The 19,490-nt window shown below is 39.9% G+C and overlaps 1 protein-coding gene across 1 annotated transcript in view; it reads left to right on the top strand.

The window, feature by feature from the left end:
- Positions 1-19,490, top strand: part of abca1b (ATP-binding cassette, sub-family A (ABC1), member 1B) — an 84,289-nt gene that overhangs the window by 11,515 nt on the left and 53,284 nt on the right. Inside the window, 2 exon segments of the mRNA XM_051954028.1 lie at positions 7,927-8,068; positions 9,747-9,865. Coding sequence (XP_051809988.1) covers positions 7,927-8,068; positions 9,747-9,865 — 261 coding nt within the window.

The raw sequence follows: 19,490 nt of genomic DNA, 5'->3' as shown, positions 1-19,490 counted from the left end.
GGATGGATCTCCAACAGCTGGCTCCTCTGTTCTCTGTTTCTGAGCCATGCTGCATTATTTGACTGATCCAGGAGGTTTGATTTTCCTCTCAGTCTCTCTGTGGAAACACTTCCTTATTTCCACTGTTGGTCACAGCTGAGTCAGTCATGGAGGGTCAGCTGTACAGAGGAGTGAAGAAGTTTTAGATTCTACAGACTCTGGTTTGAGCAAATGCTTTATTTTTTAAAACAACTCATGCAGAATAAAGCTATTGCTGATCGATATAGATAAATCCATATTTTAGGCTCAGATTTACTTCATTGTTCTAGTCACAGATGATGCATTGAAGGATGCTGATTTATTTCTTGCTGTTGGTTACAGCTGAACCAGGCGTGATGAGGCATGAACTGCTCGTAGTTTTTACTGAATCTGATGCTAATGTTTTATTTTTGTGTGAGTTTTAGATGAGACCTGTAGAAAAATGACTTTTTGGTCAAATATTCTGACTTTAGGCTCTGATTTCATTACTTTTCCTGGTAGAACAACCTATCACAGATGATGCATTCAAAGACCATCTGAAAGTGGAAAACGTGAGGATTTCCACAGCTTTTGGGTGATAAATAGTGTTTTTGTAGATGATTTTAATGACAGCAGGCCTTGTAGATCTGCCTGCAGGTTTTAGGGTTTAGAGGGTTACAATGGGGGCTGATCTTAAGCTTCTCTCTGGTTTTAGTTGAGTTCAGTGTCATTCTGGAGAGTTGTTTTTTTACATTCTGCTTCACAGCTGTGACTGTCTGACTGTGTGGAGTTTAAACTCAGCTTTTGAAACTTCTCACACAGGTTAAAGCAGCAGGTAAGACTTTAGAGATGATCTCTCGCTCTGTTTGTGGATTCCTGTCGTGGTTTTTCTGTCGCTGAAGTCTGGGATTCCTCAGCAGTCAGCTGACAGCAGGCAGGTTTCGTTTCAGGAGCTGTGGGGGGGCAGCCAGGTGCATGGTGGGAGTATGTGAGCAGCTAATCAGAGCTGATGTCAAGCTGCTCCGTTATCAGCTGCTGTCAGACCCTTGCACCTTTAGGGGCGTTGGATTGATTCCTGATAATCTGACGTTACTGATCGAGGAAGTGACAGCACATCTGCAGATGTTGTTTACTGCTGTGGGATTTCAAATTAAAGGTGTCAGAGCTGATCGGAGCTCCTCGTGTCGTCTATCAGAGCGATTTATGGCTCGCTATCACTCTGTTGTAATGTGGTTATCAAGCCTGCTAAAGGTCACGGAGCTCCGCTAATCATCCATAAAGTATTCTTAGAGTTGTGTAACTGCATATTTGATGCTGAAAATGTTTAAGCTGGGTTCTGAGTACAGATGTGTTGATCAGCAGCTGCTTACTCAGAGCTCAGGATTACGAACAACACTCAAACACAACTGAGAGCTTTAGTGCCAAGACAGAAGCAGAATCAAGGCAGAGCAACGCTCATGAAATATTCCCAACTGACAATAAACCCATTTATGAAATGATGTGGTTTGATAAAGTTATCCTGAAAGAAGTACAAAACTGACACTATTTATCAGCCAGAAAATGTAAAGACACAAAGAAACATCCTATTTTAACATTCAGACGGTTTGAGTATCTGGGATGAACCAAATTTAAACTTATTTTTCAACAGATCTCATTTCATTATGAAACTGTAAATTAAATCTATGAGGTGTAAGTTGAAATTATGAGATAAAAGTCAAAAATCATGAAAGAAAATACATTTTGGCTGAAGAGAGAACTAGGAAGCAAAAACTCAGAATTACAAGGTCAGTAAAAAGTAGCTAATAATTATAAAATAATGTATTCAAAATACTGATGAAATGTACGAAACACTCAGAATTTATTTTCTCAGAATAACTGAACATAAGCTTAAAATCATGATATTTCATCAAAGTCACTTTTAGGCTACGTGTCTCATTTAAACATTACCGTAAAAAACACCAGAATACATGTCCCAACCTGCCAGCTCCTCATTCCTTCAAGTATATCCTTTGAACATTACCTAACAAAGAGTCTGTCCCTGAACACACCACAAGGATTAAACCCTGTAAACCACAAAATCTGCTGGCAGATAGAAAATACATGTTTTCTGTAGAAAAGAGAAATGATGGCATTTGTGAGTCAGAAAAGAAAGAATCCACAGAGGAATTATTACATTTTAAACATTCCAACAGTCCTTCAATGCATCATCTGTGACTAGAACTGTGACTAGAACTGTGACTAGAACAATGAAGTAAATCTGAGCCTAAAATATGGATTTATCTATATCGATCAGCAATAGCTTTATTCTGCATGAGTTGTTTTAAAAAATAAAGCATTTGCTCAAACCAGAGTCTGTAGAATCTAAAACTTCTTCACTCCTCTGTACAGCTGACCCTCCATGACTGACTCAGCTGTGACCAACAGTGGAAATAAGGAAGTGTTTCCACAGAGAGACTGAGAGGAAAATCAAACCTCCTGGATCAGTCAAATAATGCAGCATGGCTCAGAAACAGAGAACAGAGGAGCCAGCTGTTGGAGATCCATCCAGCATGGTGAAACATCTTTCTACAGATGATGAGCAGAGTAGAGAGGAAACGTCTGGAGAGGCTGGAAACATGGAAATAGATAAATATCTATAATATATGGAGACAAAATGACCACAAAGAGACGCACAAAATAGTAATGACACCCAAATGACCACAAAACGGCAAGACTGTCTCCAAGAAACATGAAATCACCAAACGAGACAAAAACAAAAAAATAAAATTAGAAGAACAAGACAAAGAATTTTAAAATGACACAACAAGACAGAAAGAGAAAACGTTGCGGAAAAATAGCCAAAATTAGACACAAACACGACAAAAAATGATGAAGATGGGAGAAAACAACCACAAACAGAAATGAAACGAGAAAAATTAGACAAAACTGTCTCTTTGTAAAAATCTAAATAGTTACACTAGCATTCAGAAGTGTGGAGTCACCCATACACTTTCTTTTTTTTTCACTTTTATCCATGTGCTAACATAACTACACAAGGGTTTTCTGACCATCAATGAGCCTTTCAGCACCATTAGCTAACACAATGTAGCATTAGAACACAGGAAATGTTCCTCTGTACCCCTATGGAGATATTCCATTAAACATCAGACATTTACAGATAGAATAGTCATTTACCACATTAACTATGTCTGCACTGGATTTATCGTTCATTTCATGTTAGCTTCATTGAAAGAACTGCTTTTCTTTCCAAAATAAGTGTATTTGTAAGTGAGCCCAGCCTTGTGAACGGTGGTGAATCCATCTATTGTATGTGGAGTCTCCATTTTCTCCAGTGTTGGTAAAACTTGTGGAGACTTGGAAAATGTTGGACATGTTGCTTTCAGGACTTCAGTTTTTTTTTCCTTTTTATGATTTTTCTCATTCTTAATATGACATTTCGAGTTCTGTCTGCTTCTTCACGGTTGGTCTCTTTCCATAGAGGTGCAGGACTTCATACTGTAGTGAAAAATGAGACAGAATCTCTCTGAGGGTTACACAGGACACAATAAAACCCTAGTGACATCAGTACAAACAGAACCAGGAAGTGTGTCAAACCCTCAACGAATCAGACAGCCGAGGTGAAGCCGGGTTAAAGCTCTGTGAACTCGGCCAGTGTGTTGCTCAGCAGCAGCTTCAGGACATGTCTTTTTTTTTTTTTTACGTAAATGAAACCTGACAGACAGGAAGCACTTTGATCATCAGTTGTCTTTGCTCTGTGGTGACGGAGCTCCCTCCATCTCAGACTTCAGCTGTGGCCCTAAAAGCAGAAGCTGGCAGTGCTTTCAGTTCTGCTGCAGATACTTCTGCTGCAGATACTTCTGCAGTGATTCATGCAGCATGTGAGCGGCAGCGTGTTGAAACTTGTCGCTCTGCAGCAGGGCAGGGATCTCAGAGAAAGTTCTGGCAGATCGCAGACAAGCTGGGAGATTATTCCACTTGGTATTTAAGAGTCAGTTTTACGCAACAGCGCCGAGGCTTCTTCAGGCTTGATAGATGTGATGCAAACAGGTCTGGACATCCATCAGATTAATCTACTGCAGCCCACACGTTTTCCCTAAAGCCTAACTCTGTAGTGTTTTCTGTTTGCTCATTTATTACATTTCTGGCAAATTTTAAAAGGAGGTGATCTTACTTCTCTTTCAACACTTATTTACCTCGTTAGCTAAAAACCTCTAAACCTGCCAGTGTGGTTTAAAGGTGTGTTATCTCTAAAATAACCTCCAAAATGGCGCCTGAAACTGTAACAATGAAAAGATTTTGAACTTTGTGATGGTCCTAGAACATATCGTGCAAAGTGTGGTTCCATCAGGAAAAGTAACCACATCTGGGCTTAACGTCCTATTTCCTCAAAGTGACGTCATTCCACACGTCTTACTGAAAGAACTGCAAAGAAATGGTAGCTTGGTCTGTTCGGCTTGTGTAAAAAACAGAGAAGCTGTAGCCAACAGTCATGTGACAAAAATGTAAAATTCAATAATCACTTCAAAGTTATATCGGATTGGAAAGATCGGACTGAAAAGTTTTCTGTGGTGGGAATAAATAGAAGAGTAAAAATGATTTCAGCGTAAATATAGAAATAAGTCAAATATAAATACATCCCAGTCATGAACAATGACATAGTTAAAGTCTTGACTTTGTTTCTGCATTTCTGTCTTTATTTTTTGTCTGTAACTTTAATCCTCTGGATCCCAAAACCTGCCAGCAGCTTTTTAAAAGAGGTTATCTCAAAATGACACCATTTATCAGCCAGAAACAGTCATGATCATCAGCAGGCAGCTGATGTAGTGTTCACTGGTTGTCATGGTTACAGTGACGCTGTGCTGCTACCTGGCAATGATACAGAAATCTTTAACTAATCCATGGATCCAGACTATAAGCTGCATCACTGCTAGAATCTGATCACTTGGTCCTTGTGTCATTTCTGAGCTTCACTGAAAATTTCGTCCACATCCGTTGGTCTGTGTTTGAGTGATGCTGCTGACAGACAGACAGACTTTGGAAACTCAGAAATCTGGTATATTGTTCTGAAATGTTGTTGGTGAAACAGCTTGTACAGTTAATGTTATTTTTAGCTGTTTTCATTCATTTGTGCTTTAATTCCAAACACCGTTTTATACGTGAGCTTTACCTGAGACGTGGTCTGCTGCAGCGGATTCTCTCAGATGTTTTGACATCATCAGTTATTTTCGTGGTATGAAAAGATGAATGTGTGGAGTGATGAAACCAGCTGAGCTCCATCAGTGACTTCACAGATGAGTCATTATCTCCTGGATGTTGGTTTGGCACTGATTGACCTGAAGAGGGTTCAGCAGCAGGATGGGTTGTACTGCTGAACTGTCCTAGCAGTGCAGGAGGGACTCTGTAAATCAGAGTGAATCTGCCTCTTATCTTATCTCTGTTTTGATTAGAGAGCAGTTTGCTGGGGATCATAAAGCTTCTCTGATAGCACCGTCTTTGCTCCACATGAAGCTGGTGGTGAGGAGGGTAAAGTCTGATCTCTGACGGCCTCCGCCCCGACCAATCACTTATCTACCTGCTGAGTCCAGGCGAGCGTGGCTCCAAGACAGCAGGGAGATAAAGAGAAGATGTCCTGAACATCTTTCAGATTAAATCTAAATCCACGTGTTGTTCAGCAGCTGCATCACAGGAGTTAACCCTCTGACCTCCAAGGGCCTTCTGGAAACAACACAAGCATCTTCAAATCTGAAATATTAGCGTTCCTGTCACACAAAGTTAAACTAACTAGGGCTGGACCCCAATATCCGAATATTTGTTCACTACGGCACTATCCGGATATTAATTTGGTATCCAAATATGTCCACAGGTATAAATTGTAGCTCCTCACTGGAGGCCTCCTTCATATCAAACCTCTGCAGATGATCCAGAATGATGCTTGTGTTCAGATCACTTCACTGACTTCCAGTTTCTGCCCACATAAAATTCAAAACTACAACATAAACAGCTCCCTCCTCCCTGAACTCTCATCCAGGTCTACACTCCCTCCATCTGACTACGCTCAGCCAACAAAAGCTTCCTGATCCAACCACCAGAACAGGGCTGGTCCATAGCTGGACTCTGCTCTGGAGTTCCCCGGTGGTGGAACGAGTTACTAAACTCTGTTCAGTCTTTAAGAAAAGACTAGAAACCAGATCTTCACTGAACACCTTTGCATTGGACAGACTGCACAAAAAATAAAAAATCTTACCGCAGTGGGGATGGAAAGTTTGGGCACCCCAGGTAAAAATTTGTATTAATGTGCATAAAGAAGCCAAGGAAAGATGGAAGAATCTCCAAAAGGCATCAAATTACAGATGAGACGTTCTTATAATATGTCAAAAAAAGTTAGATTTTATTTCCATCATTTACACTTTCACAATAACAGAAAACACAATAATGACGTCTGCAAAAGTTTGGGCATTATAAGAATGTCTCATCTGTAATTTGATGCCTTTTGGAGATTTTTTCCATCTTTCCTTGGCTTCTTTATGCACATGAATACAAATTTTTACGTGGGGTGCCCAAACTTTCCATCCTCAGTGTACGTCTGTACTTCCTGTTGACACCACAGTCCGATTCTCACACTAGAACTTGTTTCATGGCTCTTATCCAGGTTGGTTTCTCCTGACTAGATCCTTGCTTGTGTTGGATCCACTCTCAGATGTACGTCGTTTTGGATTAAAGCATCTGATAAATAAAACTGTAGAATTGTAGAAAAATGGAAGCTCTATAGAGCTACTATAGTTCAAACGTTTGGGATTACTTACAAATGTCCTTATTTTTGAGAGAAAAGACGTGTTTTTCAATAAAGATAACATTAAATGAATGATAAATCCAGTGTAGACATAGTTAATGTGGTAAATGACTATTGAAGCTGTAAACGTCTGATGTTTAATGGAATATCTCCATAGGGGTACAGAGGAACATTTCCAGCAACCATCACTCCTGTGTTCTAATGCTACATTGTGTTAGCTAATGGTGCTGAAAGGCTCATTGATGATTAGAAAACCCTTGTACAGTTATGTTAGCACATGGATAAAAGAGGGATGAACCCAAACTTTTGAGAGGTGGTGTATATAACTGTGTATATTTTTACAGACTACACTCTGAGAGAAACGTTTGTCTCTTTGTGGTCATTTTATCTTCTCTTAATCATTTTCTATTTGTTGTGTTTTAATTAATTTAGTTGGGTTTTTTGTCTTATTTGTGCTATTTTGTGTGTCTTGATTCTTAGTTTAGTTTCTGTTATTTTGTGTCGCATTTTTCTCATTTTGTATCTTGTTTTCTTTGTTTCTTTCCCCCACTTTGGTCTTTATGTTGTTATTTTGTGGGAGTCTTAGTGCCATCTTATGCCTCGTTTTTCCTCATTTTGGGTCTCTTTTTACCATTTTACATCTCTTTTGGACACTTTTGTCTCCCTGTGGATATTTTGTGTCATTTTGTGGCATTTTTTTCCTCATTTAGTGTCTCATTTTTACAAATTTTGTGTCCGTACTGACTTATCGGTTTATGAATTAATCAACCAATGAAAGTACTTCCTTCAAAGCCTGTAATCCACAAAGAAACACGAAAGAGAGTCCTCAATGTGAACATTAATTAGAAAACTGGCCAACAAATGTGCAGAAAATAATCAGCACATGAATTTTCAGTACTGAGTGGCTGCAGGTCAGTGTTGCTCTGATATGTTCCACTACCAAAGAACCACAGCAGTCGCGTGTTTGTGATTGTAAACGCTGCTTTTCTGAGCGACTTCGTCTTCCATCAGTCTCAGCAGCAGCAGGACAGTAGAATCCTGACTGGAGCTGCTGAACACACAGAAGTCATCTTTCAAACATTCCAGGTTTGAAGTTGTGTTTGTCGTGTTGCTGATTCTCTGTGTTTTCGTGTCCGCAGGCCATTTTCCCAACAAGGCGATGCCGTCGGCAGGAACGCTGCCCTGGATCCAGGGCATCCTCTGCAACGCCAACAACCCCTGCTTCAGGAACCCCACCCCGGGCGAGTCCCCGGGCGTCGTGGGCAACTTCAACGACTCCATGTGGGTGTGAAGTGTGGCTCTGAGGAACAGGAAGTGCTCATTCAGAAGTTTCTGCTTTTCTTTTTACTTACTTTATCAGCGTTGTTAATGTTTGTAAGGTTTGAACACTGGAAGTGAGATGACGTGCAGCAGGTTTAGCTGTTAGTCTTCCAGGTGATCTCACCTGGTCAGACTGGGGTGTTTGGTGTCTTTGTGTTGCAGTTGTGTCTCTGTGGCCGTGTGTCTCTATGTGACTTTTTTTATGTGTGTGTCTTTGTGGTTGTTTTGAGTCCCTTTGCTGTCATTTTGTCTCACCTGTGACTGCTCGTTGTGGATTTGTTGTTTATTACCTGGAGGTTATGTAATCACCGGAGTTTGTTTGTCTGTTAACAGCATAACTCAAAAAGTTATGGACGGATTTTCACCAAATTTTTTACAGGATGTCCGGAAGAGCACAAGTAACAATCGATTAGATTTTGGAGGTGATCCGGATCACCGTCTGGATCCAGGATTTTTTTGAAGGGCAGCCATCTCTCAATTGTACAGAGTCCTTCAAAAAAATCCTGGATCCAGACGGTGATCCGGATCACCTCCAAAATCTAATCGATTGTTACTTTTGCTCTTCCGGACATCCTGTAAAAATTTGGTGAAAATCCGTCCATAACTTTTTGAGTTATGCTGTTAACAGACAGACAGACAGACAGATGGCCAGGCGGAGGTCTGTGCTCTCCGAGTGCTTTTCTAGTTTTGTGGTGCTTTTGTGTCTTGTGGTCTTCTTGTGTGATTATTTTGTGTCACATTGTGGCCACTTTGGGCCTCTTTGTTGTAGTTTTGTGCTTCTGTGTGGTTGTTTTGTTGACTATTTTGTGGGAATGTTGACTTTCTTTGTGATCACTTTGTGTTTTTTTGAGGTTGTTTTTTGTATTTTGTGGTTTTGTGCCTTTTTGTGGTTGTTTTTTGTCATATGGACGGTACTGATTGGTATTTTTGGCGAGTATAATTAAGATTCTAGTACAAAGAATCTTCTCTGCTGTGACAGTAGATTCTGTTCTCAGTCCACCTTTCATTCTTAAAGGACAAAGAAATGTACCTGACTCAGACGGAATTCATGCATTTAAACATCCTCACCATCAAACATGACACGTGTTAAACAACAATACAAACTAGAAAGGCACTCGGAGAGCGCATACCTCCGCCACGTCGTTTGTCTGTCTGTGTGTGTGTGTGTCCATCTGTGTGTGTCTGTTTGTCTGTTAACAGCATAACTCAAAAAGTCATGGACGGATTTTCACCACATTTTTACAGGATGTCCGGAAGAGCATGAGTAAGAATCGAATAGATTTTGGAGGTGATCCGAATCACCATCTGGATCCAGGAATTTTTTGAAGGTCGAAGGACAATTGAGAGATGGCCGCCAGGCGGCCGCCGGCAGCCGAGCGGCCGCCTGGTTGGTTCTTATATATGTTCTTATATATGTCTCTTTTTATGTGTTTGTGTTGTTTATATGTCTCTGTGGTTCTTCTGTGTGTCTTTGTGGTCGTTTCGTCTCTTTGGATCTACATTTTTCAACATTTTCTGACATTTCAGAGAGCAAACAGCCAATGGATTTATCTGGAACGTGTCTGACATCTGTTTTAAATGTGACACTTTGAAGCTAACGTTAATTTACCAGAACTGGCGTGTTTGTTTTGTTTTGCAGAATTAATCGTCTGTTCTCGGATGCCAAGAAGATTCTCCTCTACAGTCAGAACGACAAAAACCTGGAGGGCTTCAAGGAGCTGGCTCGAGCTCTGCAGGCGCTGCAGAGCAGCCGCTCAGGTAGGAAACTGAAACGGTCCTCAGTTCTTCTGATCCTGCTGGAAAACCTTCAGAGTCTTCTCTGTGGAAACAGCACAACCATGAAGGAGGAGAAAGAACTCCTACATGTCTTCTGTTGTGTATGATGCAGTTAGAATGGCAGAGAAAATAAAAAATCTTTGATTACTTATTTTACTAAAAAAAAAAAAAATTATATATAGATATAGATATAGATATATATACCGGGCTTTGCAAAAGTTCTGTTACACTCGGTTTCATGATCTTTAGAGACGTTTACATGTCGGAGTGAAAAATTCCATGAAATAAACTGAAAGTTCTACCTTATAGGCAGGTGTCCTTGATACAGTTTTGTTCTCCGGTGAAGTTGTATCAAGATGGAAGTCAAAAGAGTTGAGATATCTGCTCTCCTTCATGCTGAACATCAGCCAGATGACCGTCCACAGAGTCGTGGAGAGGCTAAAGAATGGTGAAGATCTTTCAGGTCTTCACCATTCTTGAAAGATCACTGAAAGATCTTCACCATTCTTGAGCCTCTCCGTGACTCTGTGGACGGTCATCCGGCTGATGTTCAGCATGAAGGAGAGCAGATATCTCAACTCTTTTGACTTCCATCTTGATACAACTTCACCAGAGAACAAAATTGTATTAAGGACACCTGCCTATAAGGTAGAACTTTCAGTTTATTTCATGGAATTTTTCACTCTGACATGTAAACGTCTCTAAAGATCATGAAACCGTGTAACAGAACTTTTGCAAATATATATATTTATATTTATATATATATATATATATATATATGGTCTAGTGGTTAGCACTTTCACCTTGCAGCAAGAAGATCCCCGGTTCAAATCCCGGCCTGGGATCTTTCTGCATGGAGTTTGCATGTTCTCCCTGTGCATGCGTGGGTTTTCTCCGGGTACTCCGGCTTCCTCCCACAGTCCAAAAACATGCTGAGGTTAATTGGTTACTCTAAATTGTCCGTAGGTGTGAATGTGAGTGTGATTGTGTGTCTGTATATGTAGCCCTGTGACAGACTGGTGACCTGTCCAGGGTGTCCCCTGCCTTCACCCGAGTCAGCTGGGATAGACTCCAGCACCCCCCATGACCCTAGTGAGGATAAAGCGGTTTATAGAGGATGGATGGATGGATGGATGGATAAAGAAAACAAAACCTCCAACATTTTAACAACACTGGAGAAAACAGAGAGTCCACAAACTCTAGATATTTAACTTCTTACATATTCCAGCCTCTACAAACTTTAAAAGACCATTTTGTCTCGTTGTTCTGTGTCTCATCTGTGTTTTCTGTCTTTTCATGTCTCCATTCTGTCTCCTTTCTGTCATTTCATTTTGTTAATTTATGTCTCATTTTTCTTATGGAAATCTTGTCTCTGTGTTCTTTTATCTCCACATACTTTAGATATTAAAATAATTACATTTTTACATCCTGTACAAGCTTTTCCTCTCTCCTGTGCTCATCAGCTGTGGGAAGATGTTTCACCATGCTGAATGGATCTTTATCAACTTGCTCCTCTGTTCTCCGTTTCTGATCCATGCCGCATTGATTTATAATTCCAGTGTGAGTCTCTTTGGTCATGTCCTTCCTCTTCACAATCTGTACCTCAGACTTCAGTGTGTTCTCTGATGGATGTGCACGTCACGCACGGCACATTCAACAGCAAACAAACCAAAAAAAGATGAAGCTGTAAAATGGCAAAGACGAGACACAGAACAACAGGAAACAGAACTGTCTCTCAGAGTCAGTTAAAGTAAAACTCAGTGAATAAATGGTTGTGGAGCCTCCATTTCTCCAGTGCTGGTAGCAGCTGTGCACACCTGGAACAATGTTGGACATGTTGATTCCGGGGGTTTCAGTTTTAGTAAATGAATATAAAAGCATGTAGCCTGCAGCAGGATGAATGTGTTTTTGTGTTTTAATCCAGCGTGGGCTGTTCCAGCTGCTCTCAGATCAGCAGCAGCTTTATAGTGACGAGCCTCTGCAGAGCTTTCAGGGCTCAGCAGGTTCTCAGCCGTCCTCTGCTGCTGCTTTCTTCAGGCTCATTGAACAAAAAGAATTTAGCTCCTTTGTGCCTTAATTTGCAGTTGTGTGTCGTTGTGGGGGGCGTCTCTTTGCTCTACCTGCTGCGACCTGCCGGCTCTCCTCCCACTGATGGAGGCTCTTTCTTCTGATCTGATGAAGCTGCTGGTCATAATGATGAGGCAGAAACGAGCCGCGGCAGGTTTACCTGTAGGTGTCTCAGCTGATCTCACCTGGTCACACCGCGGTCATTGATTGTCTCTGTGCTTTTTTGGTGTCTCTCTCTAGTGCTTTTGTGTCTTATTGTAAGAACTTTTAGTGTCTTTGTAATACTTTGATTTCTCTTTGTGGCACTTTTAAGTTTGTTTGTGGTCATTTTGTGTCTCTTTCTTGTTTCATGTCTGTTTGTGGTCATTTTGTGTCTCTTTCTTGTTTAGTGTCTGTTTGTGGTCATTTTGTGTCTCTTTCTTGTTTAGTGTCTGTTTGTGGTCATTTTGTGTCTCTTTCTTGTTGTTTAGTGTCTGTTTGTGGTCATTTTGTGTCTCTTTCTTGTTGTTTAGTGTCTGTTTGTGGTCATTTTGTGTCTCTTTCTTGTTGTTTAGTGTCTGTTTGTGGTCATTTTGTGTCTCTTTCTTATTGTGTCGTGTCTGTTTGTGGTCATTTTGTGTCTCTTTCTTGTTGTTTAGTGTCTGTTTGTGGTCATTTTGTGTCTCTTTCTTATTGTGTCGTGTCTGTTTGTGGTCATTTTGTGTCTCTTTCTTGTTTAGTGTCTGTTTGTGGTCATTTTGTGTCTCTTTCTTGTTTTAGTGTCTGTTTGTGGTCATTTTGTGTCTCTTTCTTGTTGTTTAGTGTCTGTTTGTGGTCATTTTGTGTCTCTTTCTTGTTTAGTGTCTGTTTGTGGTCATTTTGTGTCTCTTTCTTGTTGTTTAGTGTCTGTTTGTGGTCATTTTGTGTCTCTTTCTTGTTGTTTCTTGTCTGTTTGTGGTCATTTTGTGTCTCTTTCTTGTTTAGTGTCTGTTTGTGGTCATTTTGTGTCTCTTTCTTGTTGTTTAGTGTCTGTTTGTGGTCATTTTGTGTCTCTTTCTTGTTGTTTAGTGTCTGTTTGTGGTCATTTTGTGTCTCTTCTTGTTGTTTAGTGTCTGTTTGTGGTCATTTTGTGTCTCTTTCTTATTGTGTCGTGTCTGTTTGTGGTCATTTTGTGTCTCTTTCTTGTTGTTTAGTGTCTGTTTGTGGTCATTTTGTGTCTCTTTCTTGTTGTTTCGTGTCTGTTTGTGGTCATTTTGTGTCTCTTTCTTGTTGTTTAGTGTCTGTTTGTGGTCATTTTGTGTCTCTTTCTTGTTGTTTAGTGTCTGTTTGTGGTCATTTTGTGTCTCTTTCTTGTTGTTTAGTGTCTGTTTGTGGTCATTTTGTGTCTCTTTCTTATTGTGTCGTGTCTGTTTGTGGTCATTTTGTGTCTCTTTCTTGTTTCGTGTCTGTTTGTGGTCATTTTGTGTCTCTTTCTTGTTGTTTAGTGTCTGTTTGTGGTCATTTTGTGTCTCTTTCTTGTTGTTTCGTGTCTGTGGTCATTTTGTGTCTCTTTCTTGTTTAGTGTCTGTTTGTGGTCATTTTGTGTCTCTTTCTTGTTTAGTGTCTGTTTGTGGTCATTTTGTGTCTCTTTCTTGTTTCGTGTCTGTTTGTGGTCATTTTGTGTCTCTTTCTTGTTTAGTGTCTGTTTGTGGTCATTTTGTGTCTCTTTCTTATTGTGTCGTGTCTGTTTGTGGTCATTTTGTGTCTCTTTCTTGTTGTTTAGTGTCTGTTTGTGGTCATTTTGTGTCTCTTTCTTATTGTGTCGTGTCTGTTTGTGGTCATTTTGTGTCTCTTTCTTGTTGTTTAGTGTCTGTTTGTGGTCATTTTGTGTCTCTTTCTTGTTGTTTAGTGTCTGTTTGTGGTCATTTTGTGTCTCTTTCTTATTGTGTCGTGTCTGTTTGTGGTCATTTTGTGTCTCTTTCTTGTTGTTTAGTGTCTGTTTGTGGTCATTTTGTGTCTCTTTCTTATTGTGTCGTGTCTGTTTGTGGTCATTTTGTGTCTCTTTCTTGTTGTTTAGTGTCTGTTTGTGGTCATTTTGTGTCTCTTTCTTGTTTAGTGTCTGTTTGTGGTCATTTTGTGTCTCTTTCTTGTTTAGTGTCTGTTTGTGGTCATTTTGTGTCTCTTTCTTGTTTAGTGTCTGTTTGTGGTCATTTTGTGTCTCTTTCTTGTTTAGTGTCTGTTTGTGGTCATTTGTGTCTCTTTCTTATTGTGTCGTGTCTGTTTGTGGTCATTTTGTGTCTCTTTCTTGTTTAGTGTCTGTTTGTGGTCATTTTGTGTCTCTTTCTTATTGTGTAGTGTCTGTTTGTGGTCATTTTGTGTCTCTTTCTTGTTGTTTAGTGTCTGTTTGTGGTCATTTTGTGTCTCTTTCTTATTGTGTCGTGTCTGTTTGTGGTCATTTTGTGTCTCTTTCTTATTGTGTCGTGTCTGTTTGTGGTCATTTTGTGTCTCTTTCTTGTTGTTTAGTGTCTGTTTGTGGTCATTTTGTGTCTCTTTCTTGTTTAGTGTCTGTTTGTGGTCATTTTGTGTCTCTTTCTTGTTTAGTGTCTGTTTGTGGTCATTTTGTGTCTCTTTCTTGTTGTTTAGTGTCTGTTTGTGGTCATTTTGTGTCTCTTTCTTATTGTGTCGTGTCTGTTTGTGGTCATTTTGTGTCTCTTTCTTGTTGTTTTGTGTCTGTTTGTGGTCATTTTGTGTCTCTTTCTTGTTGTTTCGTGTCTGTTTGTGGTCATTTTGTGTCTCTTTCTTGTTGTTTCGTGTCTGTTTGTGGTCATTTTGTGTCTCTTTCTTGTTGTTTAGTGTCTGCCTGTGGTCATTTTGTGTCTCTTTCTTGTTGTTTCGTGTCTGTTTGTGGTCATTTTGTGTCTCTTTTTTGTTGTTTCGTGTCTGTTTGTGGTCATTTTGTGTCTCTTTCTTGTTGTTTCGTGTCTGTTTGTGGTCATTTTGTGTCTCTTTCTTATTGTGTCGTGTCTGTTTGTGGTCATTTTGTGTCTCTTTCTTGTTGTTTAGTGTCTGTTTGTGGTCATTTTGTGTCTCTTTCTTGTTGTTTCGTGTCTGCCTGTGGTCATTTTGTGTCTCTTTCTTGTTGTTTCATGTCTGTTTGTGGTCATTTTGTGTCTCTTTCTTGTTGTTTAGTGTCTGTTTGTGGTCATTTTGTGTCTCTTTCTTGTTGTTTAGTGTCTGTTTGTGGTCATTTTGTGTCTCTTTCTTATTGTGTCGTGTCTGTTTGTGGTCATTTTGTGTCTCTTTCTTGTTGTTTAGTGTCTGTTTGTGGTCATTTTGTGTCTCTTTCTTATTGTGTCGTGTCTGTTTGTGGTCATTTTGTGTCTCTTTCTTGTTGTTTAGTGTCTGTTTGTGGTCATTTTGTGTCTCTTTCTTGTGTAGTGTCTGTTTGTGGTCATTTTGTGTCTCTTTCTTGTTGTTTAGTGTCTGTTTGTGGTCATTTTGTGTCTCTTTCTTGTTGTTTAGTGTCTGTTTGTGGTCATTTTGTGTCTCTTTCTTGTTTAGTGTCTGTTTGTGGTCATTTTGTGTCTCTTTCTTATTGTGTCGTGTCTGTTTGTGGTCATTTTGTGTCTCTTTCTTGTTGTTTAGTGTCTGTTTGTGGTCATTTTGTGTCTCTTTCTTATTGTGTCGTGTCTGTTTGTGGTCATTTTGTGTCTCTTTCTTGTGTAGTGTCTGTTTGTGGTCATTTTGTGTCTCTTTCTTGTTGTTTAGTGTCTGTTTGTGGTCATTTTGTGTCTCTTTCTTGTTGTTTAGTGTCTGTTTGTGGTCATTTTGTGTCTCTTTCTTGTTTAGTGTCTGTTTGTGGTCATTTTGTGTCTCTTTCTTATTGTGTCGTGTCTGTTTGTGGTCATTTTGTGTCTCTTTCTTGTTGTTTAGTGTCTGTTTGTGGTCATTTTGTGTCTCTTTCTTATTGTGTCGTGTCTGTTTGTGGTCATTTTGTGTCTCTTTCTTGTTGTTTAGTGTCTGTTTGTGGTCATTTTGTGTCTCTTTCTTGTTTAGTGTCTGTTTGTGGTCATTTTGTGTCTCTTTCTTGTTTAGTGTCTGTTTGTGGTCATTTTGTGTCTCTTTCTTGTTGTTTTGTGTCTGTTTGTGGTCATTTTGTGTCTCTTTCTTGTTTAGTGTCTGTTTGTGGTCATTTTGTGTCTCTTTCTTGTTGTTTCGTGTCTGTTTGTGGTCATTTTGTGTCTCTTTCTTGTTGTTTCTTGTCTGTTTGTGGTCATTTTGTGTCTCTTTCTTGTTGTTTAGTGTCTGTTTGTGGTCATTTTGTGTCTCTTTCTTATTGTTTCGTGTCTGTTTGTGGTCATTTTGTGTCTCTTTCTTATTGTTTCGTGTCTGTCTGTGGTCATTTTGTGTCTCTTTCTTGTTGTTTCGTGTCTGCCTGTGGTCATTTTGTGTCTCTTTCTTGTTTATTGTCTGTTTGTGGTCATTTTGTGTCTCTTTCTTGTTTAGTGTCTGTTTGTGGTCCTTTTGTGTCTCTTTCTTGTTGTTTAGTGTCTGTTTGTGGTCATTTTGTGTCTCTTTCTTATTGTTTCGTGTCTGTTTGTGGTCATTTTGTGTCTCTTTCTTGTTTCGTGTCTGTTTGTGGTCATTTTGTGTCTCTTTCTTGTTTAGTGTCTGTTTGTGGTCATTTTGTGTCTCTTTCTTGTTGTTTTGTGTCTGTTTGTGGTCATTTTGTGTCTCTTTCTTGTTGTTTCGTGTCTGTTTGTGGTCATTTTGTGTGTCTTTCTTGTTGTTTCGTGTCTGTTTGTGGTCATTTTGTGTCTCTTTCTTGTTGTTTAGTGTCTGTTTGTGGTCATTTTGTGTGTCTTTCTTGTTGTTTCGTGTCTGTTTGTGGTCATTTTGTGTCTCTTTCTTGTTGTTTAGTGTCTGTTTGTGGTCATTTTGTGTCTCTTTCTTGTTGTTTTGTGTCTGTTTGTGGTCATTTTGTGTCTCTTTCTTGTTGTTTCGTGTCTGTTTGTGGTCATTTTGTGTGTCTTTCTTGTTGTTTAGTGTCTGTTTGTGGTCATTTTGTGTCTCTTTCTTGTTGTTTAGTGTCTGTTTGTGGTCATTTTGTGTCTCTTTCTTGTTGTTTCGTGTCTGTTTGTGGTCATTTTGTGTCTCTTTCTTGTTGTTTAGTGTCTGTTTGTGGTCATTTTGTGTGTCTTTCTTGTTGTTTCGTGTCTGCCTGTGGTCATTTTGTGTCTCTTTCTTGTTGTTTCGTGTCTGTTTGTGGTCATTTTGTGTCTCTTTCTTGTTTAGTGTCTGTTTGTGGTCCTTTTGTGTCTCTTTCTTGTTTCGTGTCTGTTTGTGGTCATTTTGTGTCTCTTTCTTGTTGTTTAGTGTCTGTTTGTGGTCATTTTGTGTCTCTTTCTTATTGTGTCGTGTCTGTTTGTGGTCATTTTGTGTCTCTTTCTTGTTGTTTAGTGTCTGTTTGTGGTCATTTTGTGTCTCTTTCTTGTTGTTTCGTGTCTGCCTGTGGTCATTTTGTGTCTCTTTCTTGTTTAGTGTCTGTTTGTGGTCATTTTGTGTCTCTTTCTTGTTTAGTGTCTGTTTGTGGTCATTTTGTGTCTCTTTCTTGTTGTTTAGTGTCTGTTTGTGGTCATTTTGTGTCTCTTTCTTATTGTGTCGTGTCTGTTTGTGGTCATTTTGTGTCTCTTTCTTGTTGTTTGTGTCTGTTTGTGGTCATTTTGTGTCTCTTTCTTGTTGTTTCGTGTCTGCCTGTGGTCATTTTGTGTCTCTTTCTTGTTGTTTCTTGTCTGTTTGTGGTCATTTTGTGTCTCTTTCTTGTTGTTTCGTGTCTGCCTGTGGTCATTTTGTGTCTCTTTCTTGTTGTTTCGTGTCTGTTTGTGGTCATTTTGTGTCTCTTTTTGTTGTTTCGTGTCTGTTTGTGGTCATTTTGTGTCTCTTTCTTGTTGTTTCGTGTCTGTTTGTGGTCATTTTGTGTCTCTTTCTTATTGTGTCGTGTCTGTTTGTGGTCATTTTGTGTCTCTTTCTTGTTGTTTAGTGTCTGTTTGTGGTCATTTTGTGTCTCTTTCTTGTTGTTTCGTGTCTGCCTGTGGTCATTTTGTGTCTCTTTCTTGTTGTTTAGTGTCTGTTTGTGGTCATTTTGTGTCTCTTTCTTGTTTAGTGTCTGTTTGTGGTCATTTTGTGTCTCTTTCTTGTTATTTCGTGTCTGTTTGTGGTCATTTTGTGTCTCTTTCTTGTTTAGTGTCTGTTTGTGGTCATTTTGTGTCTCTTTCTTGTTGTTTCGTGTCTGTTTGTGGTCATTTTGTGTCTCTTTCTTGTTGTTTAGTGTCTGTTTGTGGTCATTTTGTGTCTCTTTCTTGTTGTTTCGTGTCTGTTTGTGGTCATTTTGTGTCTCTTTCTTGTTGTTTCGTGTCTGTTTGTGGTCATTTTGTATCTCTTGTTGTTTCTTGTCTGTTTGTGGTCATTTTGTATCTCTTGTTGTTTCGTGTCTGTTTGTGGTCATTTTGTGTCTCTTTCTTGTTGTTTCGTGTCTGTTTGTGGTCATTTTGTGTCTCTTTTTGTTTCTTGTCTGTTTGTGGTCATTTTGTATCTCTTGTTGTTTCTTGTCTGTTTGTGGTCATTTTGTGTCTCTTTCTTGTGGTTTCTTGTCTGTTTGTGGTCATTTTGTGTCTCTTTCTTGTGGTTTCTTGTCTGTTTGTGGTCATTTTGTGTCTCTTGTTGTTTCTTGTCTGTTTGTGGTCATTTTGTATCTCTTGTTGTGTCGTGTCTGTTTGTGGTCATTTTGTGTCTCTTTCTTGTTGTGTCGTGTCTGCTTGTGGCTGTTGTGTCCCTTATCATTGTTTATGTCTCTGGTAGTTTTGTGCCTTTGTTGGTTTTTGTCTTGTTGCTCTTGTTGGATTGACTTTCTTAATAGAACTGTTCGCGGTCAGCTCATTTCTGATGTTCGTGAGGTTCTCTGCTGGGCAGCAGTGGCGGAATGTGACTGGCTGGCCCTGTGGCCCCGCCCCTGCAGGTGGCGGTCAGTGTGCGACCCGTGTTTGTGTCGTCCTGTCATGTTGAGTTTGGTGCCGCTCGGCTCCGCGGTGTCACGCTGTGTGTCACTGAGTTTGAACTGCAGCTGAACAAACGTTTCAGAACACAACTGTGTAGAGGTTCATCCAACTAACACTCTGCTCCGTGGAGTCTGCTGCCCTGTGTGAGTCTCTGTGTGAGTCTCTGTGTGTGTGTCTCTGTGTGTGTGTCTCTGTGTGAGTGTCTCTGTGTGAGTGTCTCTGTGTGAGTGTCTCTGTGTGAGTGTCTCTGTGTGTCTCTGTGTGTGTCTCTGTGTGAGTGTCTCTGTGTGAGTGTCTCTGTGTGTCTCTGTGTGTGTCTCTGTGTGTGTGTCTCTGTGAGTGTCTCTGTGTGTCTCTGTGGTGTCTCTGTGTGAGTGTCTCTGTGTGTGTGTCTCTGTGTGTGTGTCTCTGTGTGAGTGTCTCTGTGTGTGTGTCTCTGTGTGTGTGTCTCTGTGTGTGTGTCTCTGTGTGAGTGTCTCTGTGTGTGTGTCTCTGTGTGTGTGTCTCTGTGTGTGTGTCTCTGTGTG

Source organism: Acanthochromis polyacanthus, chromosome 10 (assembly GCF_021347895.1).
Source record: "Acanthochromis polyacanthus isolate Apoly-LR-REF ecotype Palm Island chromosome 10, KAUST_Apoly_ChrSc, whole genome shotgun sequence".
Lineage (NCBI taxonomy): Eukaryota > Metazoa > Chordata > Actinopteri > Pomacentridae > Acanthochromis > Acanthochromis polyacanthus.
Note: the sequence above shows the minus strand (reverse complement) of the source record. Positions and strands in the feature narration are given on the sequence as shown.